The sequence below is a fragment of the Pteropus vampyrus genome, unplaced genomic scaffold, assembly GCF_000151845.1.
Source record: "Pteropus vampyrus isolate Shadow unplaced genomic scaffold, Pvam_2.0 Scaffold16, whole genome shotgun sequence".
NCBI lineage: Eukaryota > Metazoa > Chordata > Mammalia > Chiroptera > Pteropodidae > Pteropus > Pteropus vampyrus.
The window spans coordinates 6,040,975-6,058,030 of NW_011888797.1; the positions used below are offsets into that span (position 1 = coordinate 6,040,975).

Below are 17,056 nucleotides of genomic sequence, written 5' to 3' on the forward strand. Positions count from 1 at the left end.
TTCTTTAGAGTGGACATACGTGCTTTTGGGAATTGTCTTGCATGCCATGATGGTGATGGGAAACCATCGAAGGGTTTTAAGCAGAGGAGTGACATGACACAGATTAGAAAGAATATTTCATTTTTTAAAAGTCCCTTAAACCAGTTGACCTTTGGTTCTAAGAACCACCCTTTCTCTACCCACAGCAGAAGTCCGAGAAGAGATTATCCTGACGGATGCTGCCCCGCCAACCCCTTCACCAGTGCCATCATTTTCTCCAGCAAAATCCGCCACGTCGGTGGAAGTGCCACCTCCCTCCTCCCCTGTCAGCAACCCATCCCCCGAGTACACCGGCCTCAGCACTACAGGTAATGAAAAGTCCCCCGAAGGCTTTGAGTGGGGAGTTGATGTTTAAAACAAGAGCTTTCTTGAAAATCATTCTTCCCTCAAGCTTCCCCCCACTTCCCCCACCCACCGGCCGACTTGCAATTATTCATTTATTCATTTGTACATATTCCTTATGTTTCTGTTTTCAAGTTGGCAGATTAAGTACATGATAAAATCTCCATTCCCCCCCCCCCAAAAAAAAACCTAAGCCACTGAAGCTATTAAAATGATATAAAACATAAATTAAGACATGGCCATTCTTGAAAATGAGAAAGGGAGCTCTCTAAGACCCAGAAACCAAGAAAGTGGAGCAGACAGGAAGCCATATGTTAAGCCATGGCAACCACAATCGAAACAGGAGAAATAAGGTACAAACCAATGCTGTCGGGTCCCCTAGGAAGGGGAGACTCCATCTGGTCAGAGGTCTCAAGGAAGACCTCACAAGGGAGGGGGATTTGAGCTGGGACTTGACTTCAGCTGACAAAGGTTTGGCAGAAGGGCCTTTGGGGCAGAGGACCGTGTGAGCACACGTGCAGGGGCCTTTTTGGAGACTGGTAAACTCGCGCTGAAATGGAGGAGGTCCGTGAAGGAGTTGTACAAGGATGGGAAGGTAAGATGGAGTCGCATCCGGGAGGATCTCGAATACCAAGACAAGGTTTGGAAATGGAAAACTGATGTTCCAGATAATAATAGCTCGTCGTTAATGTCCAGATGTTACTTTACGATACACAAAGGGTCTTCCCATAATCATCTCACTTGATAGTCACAATAACCCTGCAAGGTAGATATCATTCCATTTATGGAGGAAAACTAAAAGGGCGGAAAGATTTAACGTCCTTGTCCTGGGTACCGTAGTCAATAGTAGACATAAATGAATACATTCACTCAGTTCAACAAATGCCCTTGCTCATGAGACTTGTAGAAATGATATATGTGGAATATTCATAAGTGTTAGCTAATACATAATAATAAATAGAGAACGCATGTGTGTATGTAGCTCCCGATTATCTCGCACAGTTGCTGTGGGGATTGGATGAGGCAGGAAAGGCCAAAGTGCTTTAACAGTGAAGAGCTCTCCAGATAGAGGGGGATACCGGTAGTAAGACCAGTAAAATGAGAGGTACGGCCATAAGTGTATAGGAGTTCAGAGGGAGAAGCAGTCACTTTCCTTCCCATCTGAACTCTGGCAGGCGGGAGGGGAGCCTTCGGGGGAGAGGGGGACTCAAAGGCAACCTTAAATGCCAGGAAGGTCGGGGCTAACAGGAGAGGAGTGGGCACACAGGGACCTAAGGCAGGGACAGCCTTCGGCCCAGTGGGCCCTGGGGTAGGGGTAGGGTGGGCAGGCAGACCAGTCTTTGTGGAATGGATAGCCTGGTAAGACTGTGATCATTAATTCATTATCTTTCCATCCAAACCTGCTCTGCTATTCTCCCAGCTACCCATGTCCCGAATCTGGGAGTCAGCTTCAACTCTTCCTGCTCCCTCAACTCCTGTATTAGTTAGGATAGGCTAAGCTGCTGTATTGTAACAAATAGATCCAAACACGGATGGAGTTAACCCAATAGAAACCCTGTGTCATGCTTGCAAACAGTCCTGGCAGGGTGCTGTCAGGCAGGAAGCTCTCTGTAATGCAGCCATTTGGAAGCACATGGCCCTTCAGTATTAGGCTCCACCATATCTCAGGGCAGTGGTTCTCAAAGTGTGGTCCAGGGACCAGCAATATCAGCATCTCCTGGGATCTTGTTTAAAATGCTCATGATCAGGTTCCTAGTGAATCAGAACCTCTAGGGGTGGGGCCCAGAGATTTGCTCAACGAGCCTCCAGGTGATTCTGATGCTCAAGAGTTTGAGGACCACTGCCTGAGGGCTTTGTCAAGTCTGCAACCGCCTGACAGAAATGGAAAGTGGGTATGGAGGAGGAAAACCCCACGTAAAAGCCCTGGCCTGAATGTGGCACATGTCCCTTCCACTTACATTCCATCAGCCAGGACTTGGTCACATGGCCTCACGTAAGGCTGGGAAATGTAGGATAGCGCGTCCCCAGGTAGGGAAGGGGGAAGAGCTTGGGGTGAGACAGCTGGCATTCCCCACCACACCTCCCAAGGCCACTTGTTCTAATAAGAATCCTGACTGACCCATTCCTTCCCCTTCCCACTCCTGCCACATGGTTCAGGCCTTCCCCACCTCTCAGGGACATCTACGGTGATGCTCAAGCGGGTTACCTGCCTCCAGAGACTCGTCTATCCACTTCGACACTGCCCACTGGGCTTATTTTCCTGAAGCCTGTGCCTCCTCAAAGTGCTGGGGCAAACAGTCCACTGCCTCGTGCTAACGCCTCAAAGCGCCCTATTCCCCAAAGCACTTCTCACACCGTTCCACCTCCAGGACCATCCTCCTTCCACCCATCTGATAAAATCCTACTCATCTCTTTCTCTCTTCCCTCACCCTCCGGGTTAGAGTCTTCCTCCAGACCCTCATAGCATGGGCTTAGTTCTTAGAACTGTTTTCAGAATAGACTGGGAATGAAATTATATTTTTTTGAAGACCAAATAAATAGGGTGAGACTGCCCTATCTAGGATGTTGTCCTTTATCCATTCACTCACTCACACCTCCAGCCATCTATCCATCCATCCATTTATCCAATAACTATTTCTCAAGTGGCTTCTATGTGCCGAACACTTCAGATAGCTGGTGACACAAACAAGAGAAACGAGGTCCCTGCCCCCTGGGAGTTTACTGTTTAGAGGTTAGGGTTCTGATGAGTTGGGACTATATGTGATGAGTGCTAAGTCGGCAGAAGGGTCAGTGTGTTAGGGGAGCACAAAAGGGGGCCTCCAACCTGCACTTGGAGGGTCTGGGAAGGCTGACTAATGAGAGACAAGGTATTCCAGAAAGTAAGTAGTACCAAGGCCTGGAGGCAAGAGAGAGCATGCCATTTTCAGGGATCTTGACGTATATATCCCAGCAGTCTTTTGAATGATTCCTTCCCTAAAGTTTCCTCTCTCTTCAGAACTGAAGCTACTCAGAGGGGAAATGAGCAGATGCCGAAGAGCCTGCAAAGTGCCTGCCTCTTCTGTACTTTGCTGGGGTGGAAATTTACCAACACTCTCAGTGGCCCTTTGTCACGGGGCAGCTAAGGAGACGGGATTCTTCAAGAGTACTGAAAATGAGGGTTGTCGGTAAATGGCATGAGACTGAGCTTTGATTTCACTTTGGGTGCACAGCTAGGGTGGGTCCTCCTCTGCCGTGGAAACTTAGGTCTGAGCATCACCAAATTTTTTACACTGATGCACCTCAAATCATGTTTTGTACACGACCCCCTGCTCCTTCCCTCCCATTTTCTCTACATTGTGGGTGGTTTTAATTCCTGCCTAGAAGGCTCACGAAGAGGAATCATAAAGAACAACACTGTTCACTGCACATAAAAAGAGAAGGGACCTCAAGCCCTGCTCACGGCTCTTCAGCTGCTCAGGGGTCTTCCAAGACTGGAATTACGGGGCAGCTATCCCGAGCCTCCTGTCTCACCCAGGAAGGATGGAGGGCAGGAAGAGCAGCTCGGAGCCATTCACCCGAATGTCCTGCTTGCAGCCCGCTCCCATCCTCCACCCCCGCTCCCATCCTCCACCATAAGTCAGTCAGTAACATCCTCACTTCTAAAACCAACAGGGAAATTATGCAAATAAAACAGGTCTGCTTTGTGAAGCAGAAACAATTTGGAATCTTTCTTGCAGTGTAGCAACGTAACAAACAAGGAGATGCCAGGGAAACTCGGGGATGGGAGGAGTGTGAAGGAGCGATTTCTAAGACCTCTCCATAATTCTTGCCTAGCTAGTGAGTCACTCCTGGCTTTCTCTGTAGCAATGTGGAGGCCTCCAGGTGTGGCAGGTGTGACAGTCAAAGCCCCAGGAATAGCATAAATATGTTGAGCGATTTCTGTGCAATATGTTCAAGAGTCATAAAAGTAGCTTCTTAGAAATACAAATGTGAACCAGGTTCTCTTCAGATGACTGTAACCTTTGAAGATTTTGGCACATTCCAGCTTTGTTCTCAGATATCTCCAGGGGGCATTAAAAATGTCATCCTATATAAAACTACATGTAATATTTTTCTCAAGTACCACTTTTGAAATACTCCATTGGTAAATTGGACTGGATCTTGGCATGTATTATGGGTCATGGTCTGGGAGGAAACTTAACTATAATTTTCTAACAACATATACGGTTTTATAGATATTATCATAAAGCACAAATTATTTATCCATCATGTATACCTAAATAGCAGGAAATTATGGTAGGCTTTTTAAATTTGGGGATTTGTGTAATTTTTCATTGGACAATATTATAAATTGGAAAGAAATTACTGTAAATCACATAAAATGAATTTGCCATGTTTTTTTTAAAGTTAACTCGACATATGGTTTTCATGCCATTAATTTTTATTTCCATCTTAAAATTATTGCTTGTTTATATACCATTATTTTCTGAAAAGGGATCTGAAGTGGTTAACCAAAAAAAAAAAAAAAAAAAAAAAAAAGCAAAACCAATTTTTTAAAAAAAGACCCAAACCAGGAAGCAAGAAATAAAGAAGTGGGTAAAATAAAACAAAGCAAAACAGAAAAACTCAAAATAACTAGGCTAAAACAGTTTATTAACACCTTAAATGAAATTGTGTGTGATCTAGTTATTTTGTTGGGTTCCTAGCATACTCTGAATGTCACTGCTCAGATGGTACATGTATTATCAAGCTCAACTTACTGAGAGTCAAGGCCAATCAGGCATTTGTGATTCTTCCTCAAATCAGTGTCTCACTTTTGATGGACACTTTCCCATTTTTCAGCTATGAGAAAGAGAGCTGTATTATGTCTGCTTGGTGAGCACAAAGTAGTATCAATGAATCATGAATCTCACTAGGAATACAGCCACTCTGCTCATCTGGGTATCTAGTTCTGTGTTCACATCTATATGTGTTTCTAAATGTGTTTTCTTAAGACTGTATTTATTAACTGTTTTTCAAAAGGAGGGGAAAAAGAAAGTGAAAGGAAAGGAATATTAGGCACCTAATACTGAACCTGATCACGGCCAATTTTGATTGGGTGTGTTAAAGTCTATGGCAACACCACGTTAAGAGAACTGGTTAAAGGAAGGGCTCCATATCACCAGATTTTCACAAGGAAAAATCTAGCCCATTTATCCATTTTTTTACCCCTGACTTCATGAGCTTGCCACTTCCCTCATGCCCAGCAAAGTTCAGAAACCTTAACTTTCTTTAAGGAAAACTGACTCTTTTCCTCCTCAGGAGTGTGGCAGGTGGTACCAAAATGATCTGCCCCCTTAACATGACATTGGGCTGCAATTCTTTAATGTCATTGAAATCAAAATGTTAAGCTCCCACTCTGTCCGGGGTCAGGCCACCAACGGGTTCTAAGCCCTTGTTTATGATGTCATTTTAAGTATTCCCTCCTTCAGCAACGACAATAAAAGTTAACTATTAAACTCCTGTTTTCAGCTTCCCACCATGGGTTCCCTGCAACACAAAACCAGCAAATTACATCACTGAGAAATAAAGGCAAATTCCTCATAAATGGCACTAACTGTAGAACATCTGGCCTGCCCAGCTGCATTTTCTCTACATCAGTTGAGGAGGTAACAAAGATAACTGGCCCCTAGTCTTTCCAGATAACAAAAGCTTAGTTATTCTGAGGGTAGCTAAACCAAGTGGGGTATGTATGGTGGACCCTGCAGCCCTGCCACTCGGCCCACGATGACTCATTTGCAGAACTTCCCGGTTGTCACTGCCAGTGAATTCCCTCCTACTCCATCCCTGCTGCCGGCTTTTCTTTAAAGGAATGGAATCAGGAAGTAGAAGCTGGGACTGAAAAAGGTTTAATCTGCTCATTCATTCATTTGCGCATTCCATGTATTCCCTGTCTAATCTGCGCCATGTCCTGGGGGTACAGAAGTGAGAAAAACAGGCATAGTCACGGCCTTCCTGATATTTACATTCCAGTGGGTAAGAGAGTCAACACAGAAGCAAAGCACCAGGTCACTATATAATTTCACATGGTCACAGTGAAAATAATAGTATGCTATGAAATCGTACTAGATAGCGGTCAGAGAAGGCCTCTCTGAAGAGGTAACATTTATCCGAGACCGGAAGTATTACAAGGAGTCAGGCACATTAAAGTTGGAGAGGGGAAAAGAACATTTTAGGTAGTGGGGAACAGTATGTGCAGAGGCCTGAGGCAGGAAGAAGCCTGGCCTACTGAAAACTGACTATGTATACAAATAAGGGAGGGAGCTGCAGGAGAGGAAGTTGCAGAGGTAGGCAGGGGCCAGATCATGAATCAACATATCTCTCTGGGAACTGATTGATATACTGCCCCTGAATCAATTAGATTTTTGTCTAATCGATGGAACAGCTGATAAAGTTTAACTCAAACAGATGAGGTTTTCAACTTCAGCGACTATTTTCCTTAAGCACAACTACCTTGAGGATAGATGATAGCCAATCAGAATGGAGATATTTTATATATATATATATATATATATATACATATGAAACATATATATATGAAATCTTTCCCTGTCTCAATCTTGAAGACTACAATGAAATGTTTGTTTAGTATCAAATACTGTCAAGCCACACTGTTCAAACAGAACTTCCTATCATGATGGAAATTCTTTTAAAAATCTGAGCTGTCTACAACAGTAGACACTAACCACACGTGGCTACTGAGCAGTTGCAATGTGGCTGGTGCAACTAAGGAACTGAAGTTTTCACTATTTTATTTTAAATTTAAATAGATACCTGTGGCTAGTGGCTAATGTATAGGGCAGAGCAGCTCTTGAATCTGGATGTGCTTAGAAGAGCTCATTTTTAGGAAGGTACTAACAAAAGGCTTAGTTAGGTGAGCTCAGAGCCTGAGCAACACCTGTGATGGTTCATAGACTTCTGAAGGGGAAACTGCTCAAACAGTTAAGTACAAGATCTGAAGGAAGGGCACAGCCAGGGCACCTGAGAATTTTCTAGTCTAAAATTTCAGAAGTCTGTACGAGAATCGCACAACTTCTGACTTTTAATGGCCCTAAACATACTGAATGGATGACAGGAGGCAGTGTGTTATAGACACTTGCTACTCAAAGTGCGGACCAATAGCATTGTCATCCACAAGCTTGTTTTAAATGTAGAATCACTGGCTGGACTCTCAACTGACTGAATCAGAACGTGCATTTTAACAAGAGCTGCAGTCATTCAGATGCACATTCAAATGTGAGCAGCAACTGTCGTGGAAGGGCTTTGGAGATGGGCAGGTCTGGGTTCAAATCGCAACTCTGCCTCCTACCTGAGCAAGTCTTGGGCCTCAATTTTCTCACCAAAAAATGGAGGTGATACTAGTTAACCTCCAAAGGTTATTGTGAAGAGTCAACGAGTCGACATATAAAAAGAAACTAGCATGAGGTCTGGTTTATGTTGAGTGATCAATCAATCAATCATTCATTTATTTATTCAACAAATCATTACTGATCACCTATTATATTCCAAGCACTCATCTAGTCCTGTGTTTAAAATCTCTTCCAGGAAAAAGAATGTTTTGTTGGGGATGGGAAGGAAAGAAAATGTACCTCTCTAGCAGTTTCAATACTATAACATGGACAACTTATCTTTATAGGAGTCTCAAATCCTATAGGATCTTTATAAGATTCTCAAAGATCAGGGGCTTCTGGCACCATCCTCAGACTTTCAAATAGGGGCAGAGGAATGGAGAGGGGAGAATAAGAGAAAGATGGGAATTAGACAAATGGAGAAGGTTTGTTATATTGCCTTACCAACAAATCAAAAGCATTAGAGCTGTCTTAAAAATTAAGCACAAACTGTTAGCAGCACAGATTTTCTTTTATTAGTTTCCTTAAAAAAGAAGAACCAGCATTTCTCGCTGGAGGTCCCACTGGTAGGAGAGGGAATGCAAGGGGTGTTCTTTTCTGCTACCCAGGCAAAAAGAGTTTCTCACCCAAGCCAGTAGGTGTTAATCTGCTTAAGCCTGCCTGAGTGGATCTGTTAGATTGCTGGCACATGGCCATTTAGGGGTTTTGTTTCTCAGACCACAGGGGCCCATTTTTCCAAGACTTCCACTAGCTTTTTGTTTGATAACGTCTATTTCTAGCAGCATTTACTCCTTCAACAACAAATTCAATGGAACAGAAATTTACTGAACACCTACTATTTGGCAGACCCTCTGTTGGGGATACAGAGATGAATAAGGAACAGTTGCTATGCTCTAAGAGCTCACACAGAAGTAAGTGCTGCTTCATTCTCTCAGGTGATAGCTATTATCACTGCGTCTTCCTACTGCTTGGGGGAAAAAGAAAAAATCCTTCGGCTTCCTTAGATGCCCTCTTTCAATCCCCACTGACCTCGCTGTGCTCTCCCGAGGTCTCAGGGGCTGCAAGGGTTAATTACTTGCTTACTGTGGCTGGCTCATTGTTCTCTCAAACTTCCCACCCCCTCCAATTCCACTTCCAATTGTAAAATTTGCTTAATACACTTTAATAATGTTTTTCTCTTCACAGAGGTGATATACATTATAGAAAAATACAGATAAGCAAAATGAAGAAAAAATTAAAAACCATCTGCAATCCCGCCACCTAGAGAGATAACCTGGTTTAATAAAAAGGATACTTTAAAGAAATTATAACAGTCATCCCATATGCAGTTCAAAATATAGAGGGAAATCATGCAAAATCCAGGCATCTGGTACATGATAATTTGGGGGAGGGGGGTTTCTTTCTATTCTTGTTGCAGTTACTCTCAATGGAGCCTAACAGTCTGCTAAAGTCATTATCTTTTGGGGGAAAATATGATGTAGATGTGCAAATTAGGAGGGGATATTTTTAGCCACACGGGTGGATAAGGACACCGGTGATTTTATAGAAAAACGTGTTTAGAAGTTTGCTGTAATTAGCTAAATTAGTGTTGCTATTCAAATATTCCAATCCTGGTAACAGAATCTGACCCAAGAAACTTGTCCTTTTCCCTTGGAATCTGAAGTGGGAAATATAAAAATTTCTACTTTAAGCAAGTCTGATATAAGAATTCCTGAATTCATAATGAAGACTGCTTGAATATCACTAGAAGCTCACCCCATGCCAGCCTCGATATATATTATCTCTGTTAATCCTCACAATAGTCCTTCAAGATAGATACTATTAACCCTATTTTATAAATGATGAAAGTAGGACTCATAAAGCTTAAGAGGCTTGCCCAAGATCTTACAGCCAGAACTAGGACCCAGAGCAAAGAAACATTATGGTAGAGTTAAGTGGAAAGTACGTGGCGGACCAGGGTTCAGAGCCCACTCACTGTGGGACCCTGGGCAAGTTCCTTAACGCTCTAGGTTTTCCTGACCTGGACTTTTGTGCGACACCAGTAGCCTGCAATTAATGCTGACATAAAGGACAGTCTTGCTTGATCCCGTCTGATCTCAGAAACTAAGCAGGGTAGGGCCTGATTAATACTTAGATGGGAGACCACCTGGGAAGACCAGGTACTGTAGGTGTAAAAAAATAAAAAATAAGGGATTGTAAGCTGACAAGGTCCTTGCAATCTGTGAGGTCAACCGAGGATTGCCTCACCTATTAAAAAAAAAAAAGAACAGTCTTAAGAATCAAGACATAGAGTCCACCGTAAGGCTGTTGTTGAGGACACCGTTGAACAGTTCACAGTTGCCTCTTCATGACGGCGGCTCAAAGAAATTCCCATTTGTTCTCAATTCCAAGGACAGCATACTCCTGAGCGATTTGTTTACTTATCTTAACGGCTCCTCACTTGTCAGCATTGGCTCCTGGAAAACTCTGAGCCAAGTTTAAGGCCCACCTTTAGGAAATCTTTGCACCTTCAGGGCATGCTTGCTCCGCCTCACTCCTGAGTACACGTTTTGCTCCGAATTTGTTCTGATTTCTTCTGTAACTCCCACCTTCATTTTATCGTCTTGAATCTTCTGTACTCCTGTGCGCGCCCTTAAATTCTTTTAGATTTAACTCTCGGTTTCCTCGTCTATGAACTGGGGCAATATTTCTTTTTAAAAAATATTTTTAATTAAGTTTATCGGGGTAACATTGGTCTGTTGTAATGCACTTAGCACAGTGCCTGGCCCACGTTAGATGCTCAATTAATGGTATCTCCTTTCATGCTCTTCAAATGCACCTTCGTCACTTCATTAAAAAAGAAAGATGTTATTTGCATTCCAAAAGATTCTCCGATTTACAAAAGGTTGAATACAGAGTTCTTTTAAGAATAAACAGTTTTTTTTAAGAATAAATGTATTTAAAATAGGATTCCATTCTCAAATACCTTTACGAGTATTCCTTAAGGGGTCTCTGACACATAATTGGCATAGTGCTGATCCACCAGCTCTTTGCTCCATGGAAATAATGCAACTACTCTCGTGTGCTATTTATTTGCAGAGTCTGTGGGATGGAATGGACTGAATTGTTAAAGTGAAAACCTTTTCTTTATCTTTCCAGGGGAATTTTAAGGTGGAAATGGTCTGCTGCAGAATATATAGAATTGGTGGACCAAGTTTTCTCTTTTGCTTCTTAAAAATGGCCTCCCTTAACCAATTCTTTAGTTTTTCACGTGTCTACAAGGGAATGTTGAATCCTATTCTCTCTACCTTCTAAAACAGCTTTAATTATTTCCACTGTGTCAACATTCTAGAATTTATTAGTAATTAAGTTGATGAGTTTATTGTCAAGTTAGGCGTTTATTAAATAAAATGAGCTTATTATTATTAGTGATTTCTTAAATTACCACTTTTAATTCTAACCACTTCATAAAATTCTTAAGCATCCTGAGTGTTTCGAATTTTGTCGGTTTCTTTTCTCAGTCCCTAGTACTTTCAAGGTATCCAATTAAAAAGTAAATTAGTAGAATTAATAATATGTATGGACTAGGTTACCGTTAAGGTCACTGTCTAATAATCTTCAAAAAGAAGTGGGCAAGCAGAACCCAATAATCTACTTATGTTTTTCTTAAAGCAATTTGTTGGATACTTAATGCCCGTTGAGTGTTGAAAAGTTCTTTTGCTGTGCCCGTCTGCACGACATAGCCCCAAGCTTTCTTTTGTCCTTGTCTGTCCCTTCCTATTTCTTCCTACCTTTATTTTCCCTTTTCTTCCTTTTAAGATTTTTATTGAAAGTCTTTTGGCTGCCAGGCTCTGTGCTAAACATTGGGGGGAGGCGATTGTGGGCAAAACAGAGAAGGCCCCGAGTCTGAGGGGAGTGGGGGGTGGGACAGGCATTAATCAAATCACATTCGTTAATAGGTGTGAGTTTACAGATTGGGGTTGGCACCATGAAGCACTGTAGTGAAGAGTGGGATCTGATCTGGACTGGGGTCAGTAGACAGATTCTCCGTATCGCAATATGAAGAATGTGTGGGTACCAAGGGAAGAGAAAGGGGTCCAGGCAGCAGAAACAGCATGTGCAAAGGCCCTGTGGTGCTGGGAATTGTGGTACTCTGTAAAAAATGAAAGATAATGTGGCTGTATCAGATAGAAAAAAAGGCAAAGGGTAGGGGATGTTTCTGGCGAGGTCAGCAGGGCCAGAGTCACATACTTTGTAAAGATTTTGACTTTCAGCTTAAGAGCAATGCGAGGATGTGGTTTCATAGTGTAGCAGTTAGCACGCCTGCTTTACATGCAGGAAGGTCCTGGGTTTGCACCCCAGTGGAGCCACGGTCCATGATCTGTGGCCATGCCACCCTGAACAAGCCCGATGTCTGATCTCGGAAGCTGAGAAGGGTCGGCCATGGTTAGTACTGGGATGGGAGACCACCTAGGAAGACCATGTGCTATAGGCATATTTAAAAAAAAAAAAAAAAAGCAATGCGAAGCAACTGAAGCATCCTAAGGAAGAACTGGGGGTGCGAAAGCTGTATCAGTGACTGATGCATCTCCACTTGTCTCCGCAGGAGCGATGCAGTCATACACGTGGTCTCTAACATACACGGTGACAACAGCGGCGGGGTCCCCAGCTGAAAACTCCCAGCAGCTCCCCTGTATGCGCAGTACTCATGTGCCTTCTTCCTCGGTCACACACAGGGTACCAGTTTATCCCCACAGAGAGGAGCACGGGTAGGTGACCTTCCTGGGATGTTGCCTTGCTTTTAAAGTTGGTTTTAAAGGACAGGGTTTACTTGGCAGATGGGAAGAGCACCAGCCTTTGTCGAGTTCTCGCAGCGTGCTTAGCACTGTACCGGGTATGACGATCTCATGCAGTCAGTCCCCACCACTAGGAGGCGAGGCAGGTGTTAGTGACCCCATTTTACAGATGAAGAAGTTGAGGTTTGGGTGACGAAGTTCAGTCACTCTAGATCACACAGCTGGTAAATGTGGGGTCCAGACTGAGCACCTATCCACCTCCAAAGCCTGTGTCCTTATCTCTTTACTGCTGTAAAGTCTCAAGCTGAAAACTCCCTTTCAGCAGTTCCCCTAGGTGGCTCTTTCAGCACTCTGTGGCCTTATAAAGCTTCCTGGTAGGTCCGAGTCTTTTATGACCATTTAGAGGAGGGCTTCCCCGCCTGAGAGCTAGAGGTCCCTGGAAGGCAGTAAGTATTAATGGGGTTCAGGGAATCCCAGTGGGTTCCAGTGGTGCTTTGGACTCTGAATAAATAAATCATTCATTCTACCCACATTATATAGTGATGTTGCTATGATGAATAAACTGCAAATCCATTTAAAAGTGTTACCTGAATCATAATAGCTTTTGCTATTATGCATTGTCTTTATCAAAAGACACTTATCTTAAAATGTCTAACGTGCAGTGATCTGAAAAACACTTAGATGTTAAAAAGGGTCCTTATTCCCTGCTGTGTGGGTGCAGCGAGCCTCACAAGCCAGGTTCTGACAGACCACCTTTGGGGGACACAGTGGAGGGGGTGGGGAGGAAGAGGAGGGCCTCTCAGTCCCTTCCTCATGGTGGCCCAGCACAGTGCACGAGGTGGCGACCCCGAGCATGGGCGCAGGCCCAGCTGTGGGTGTACTTTGAGTTATTTACATAGGTTTGGGTGCCCCGATCAGTCAGTAGGCAACCATCGTTTTCTCAGGGGGCCTCTTAGAGTGTTTTCTCACAGGTTTAGAGTAAACTTTGAAAATCATTTCAGAGAGCTTTTGGATTCTGCAGGAACAGCAGGCTAGACACCCATGTAGTCATATATCGGCATCTTTCCTGTAAAGTGGTTATTAAGAATAGTGATGATAATATCACATGTGTCCACAGGATTTTCTGTTTTCGGAGTGTCTTCCACATGTGACCCTCAGAATAAGCATGTGCAGCATTTTTACAGGTGGGAGAAACAAGGTTGAGAGTAGCCCAAAGCCCCACAGCTCAGAAGTGGCGGAGCCAGGAACTGGGGTCTTTGATGCCTGGTTGTCCGTGCCATGGTGTCTCTTCCCAGGCGTGAACTCAGAGGAAGGTACTACGTTCTTACCCATCATAGGGATACAGAGCCCGAACAATTCGAAAACAGAAATCCCGAAGTAACTTCTCATATTTTTTTTTTCTATTTGACTTCAGGCTCTTTAAGGGAACAGGACTAGAGGTTTCCATCACTAATTATGTTTTGCTCAGGGCTGGCTTTTGTTCCCTGAGCTCGCTGGGTGGTGAGGGAGCTGTGCTGAGGGGACAAGGGATGTCAACCTGGGAGTTGAAACTTAGCACAACAAAGCCACAGAGCGGAGATGGTAAGAATCAGAAAGGAAAAAAACAAACAAACAAAAAAATGGATAAAAAAGAAAGCATAGGAGAATAAAAAGTAAAAAATAAATAATTGAGGTTGAGTTTTAAAGATGTCAAACTGACTTGTTCTTGCTGCTGTTACTCACAATAGTCAATGCTTAATGCGTTGTAGATACACGGGAAGCTATAACTACGGGAGCTATGGCAACCAGCACCCTCCCCCGATGCAGAGCCAGTACCCGGCCCTGCCGCACGAGGCAGCCATCTCCGGGCCGCTGCACTACCCGCCGTACCACAGGAGCCCTGCACAGGTGAGTCGGCGGCCCTGCCTCTTGCCCAGGCACTGGCATGCTTGGTGCCAGGTCTAGCCAGTGTAACACAGTTCATAAGCACCTTGTGTATATTGTGTGTCGCCAAGGAGAGGATGGTCTTTCCCCACAGTGTCACCTCTGCCCTCCAGGGGCTGCCCACAGTGGGTGCCCTACCAATGTCCAGGCTCCACTTCCTCTCACGCACATGTTCCGCCCTCTCTTTGACCTCTCTAACCCCAGGATCCAGTCAGCTGCCGTGTCTGTTGTCCTTTTTCGGGCAGCCGCCCTCAGGTTGGACCTTTCGTCTCCTTTCCCATCACCGTCACCATCCTCTTGGCACAGACCCGTATCGACTGCCGCCAGGGCTGTTATCTCGGCATCGTCCTAACTGGCCCCTCAGTCTCCCACGTGTGCTTCTGTGTCTTTAGCTCACACACATAATCTTAACCAGAGGAATCCTCCCGAAGTGGGCCCTTTATCAGATCCTTCTCAGGCCACACACGTCCTCTGGCTCCTCACTGTCTAACAAACCAGATCGCCCCTCCGTGGCCCGTGGTGACTAGAAGTTGAGGCTGCACCTGTAACACCAGTGTTGGGCAGTCTACTTGCCTCAGACACGTTCCCGTGCACTGGCCCCAAAAGCAGCTGGTCACCAATTCCATTCGATTCTACATCCTCAGTGTCTCTGCACGCCCACTGTCCTCGCCTCCGCTCAGGTCTTTACCTAACCTAGATGATGGCCAAAAGCCTTCCCATGGGTCTCCACGTTGCTGAACTTGCCCCAGCTCCGGTCCATCCCCTGCACTGCAGCTGAAAGAATCTTTTGGCAAAAACCCAACTGGCCATAACACTCTCTTCTCTTTCGCATGCCATCGCTTTCAGAGTCAAGTTAATTCCTTAGCATGTCTCTTAAGACTTGTTAGTTACCATCTGGCCTTTCGGGACTCCCAGTGACCTCTGACCCCCATCTTGGCTCCAGCCACGCCATCCCCCATGCAGTTCCCCCCATGTCTTCACTGATATTGTCTCCTCTGGCTTGGCTTCTCCTCCTCAACCTCTTCTGCTTGTTCAGAACAAGCATCGCACCGTCCTCACGGCACCTGCTGTCATGACGCCTTTGCTTCCTCCAGGACTGGTGGGTGCCCCTCCCCCGTTCTCACTGAGCACCCTGGGCTTTCTTCTGGCGGGAGCACTTCTCACACCATTATCATCGCTGACTTTCCTGACTCCCACGGGAGACCCCAAAGCTCCTTAAAGGCAGAAATTAAGTCTAGTATCTCCAGGTCACAGGACACACCACCTATCAAAAGGAACAGGTGACCTTTACTGAACATGTGTCACATGTCAGGCATGGTGCCACGCACTTTACGCATCCTCAAAGAAACCCATGCAGGAAAGAAAGTAAGAGTAACTTGCCCGAGGATTTAAACACATGCAGGGCGACCCTGGCTGTGCAAGCTCCTCAGTACCACCCTCTGTCACCTCTCGTACATCAGCATTCTCTGAGTGTTCACTGAACAGAGGAGTAAACGGGGCAGGGTCAGCATACACAACCCGTGGTATGCCCAGCACACACACTCCGTTCTGCCAGTGTGGGGGCCATGGCAGGCTTGTGAGCCTGGGTGTGGCAGGATGAGCACTCTCGCAGCACCCACAGCATGGACCAGAAAGCGGGCTGGTAGAGGCAGGGAGCTCTGCCCCCAAGCTGGAGGCTAGAAGAGAGATGGCAGGACGTGAGCTGGGGTGGAGGCCGCGATTACATCAGCTGTCAGCACAGAGGCTTGCCTCCGAGGGAGGGCACCTAGGAGAACGTATCCACAATACATGGCGCTCGGGGCAAACAGGCGTCTGTTTTGATTTCCATCTACAGTACCCAGGGGAACCCTGGTATAATCCCCAGACAAGCCAAGGAGTTAGTTCCACTAAATCAACCACCTGGGGTATTCACTGCAGGTCTCCAACTGCGTCACACAGAGATGCCAGCTCCTTAGGTACTGCTTCTCTTGGGAACAGAGTCCGTGCTCCTCTCTGTGATCTGACAAATGACTTCGAGCTGCTGCCATAGACTGAGTCACACTTAACAACACAGTCTAAGCAGCTCATTCATTCATTCATTCATTCATTCCTCAAGTGATTGTCGGGTGCCTGTGTGGCAAGCACCACCATAGCCTCCGAGAATGCAGTGGAGAACGAGGCAGAAACGAGCCTCTTTTGGGAGAGCTTACGCTCCAGTAGGAGACACTGGTCTAAGCAACAGTGGCCAGTACAAGCCACAGCTCCCGGCATTATCTTCCCTCTCTCTTCACACCCGCATCCCTCCTCATGTAATTTCTGGAGCCAGTTTTCTGGGAGTGATACCTTTAAAGCCATTGCCATCAAAAGAAGCCAGGGTCTCCTCAAGACCCACGTGGTCCCTGGTGATCGCAGATAGGTCTGTACCCTCCGCGCTGGAAGCCACGACGGTCCCCACCTGGAGCACTAACATTTAGTAGCTGGGCTTAATCGAAGGGCTGAGGACTAAAGAAAGCCCAGGGAGGAGCTTTCTGAATCCAGATGAGGTGAGAGAAGCAATAGGGTCCTTGGCTGGCCTCTTTGCCACCTCAGCCTGCGGCCCTTAGGCAAGGTCTTTGACAACCTCTGACCCCA

The 17,056-nt window shown here is 45.3% G+C and overlaps 1 protein-coding gene across 1 annotated transcript in view; it reads left to right on the forward strand.

The window, feature by feature from the left end:
* Nucleotides 1-17,056, forward strand: part of RFX4 (regulatory factor X4) — a 124,187-nt gene that overhangs the window by 100,367 nt on the left and 6,764 nt on the right. The window contains exons 15-17 of the mRNA XM_011354425.1: nucleotides 163-347; nucleotides 12,334-12,496; nucleotides 14,272-14,410. Coding sequence (XP_011352727.1) covers nucleotides 163-347; nucleotides 12,334-12,496; nucleotides 14,272-14,410 — 487 coding nt within the window. The remainder of the gene's footprint in view (nucleotides 1-162; nucleotides 348-12,333; nucleotides 12,497-14,271; nucleotides 14,411-17,056) is intronic.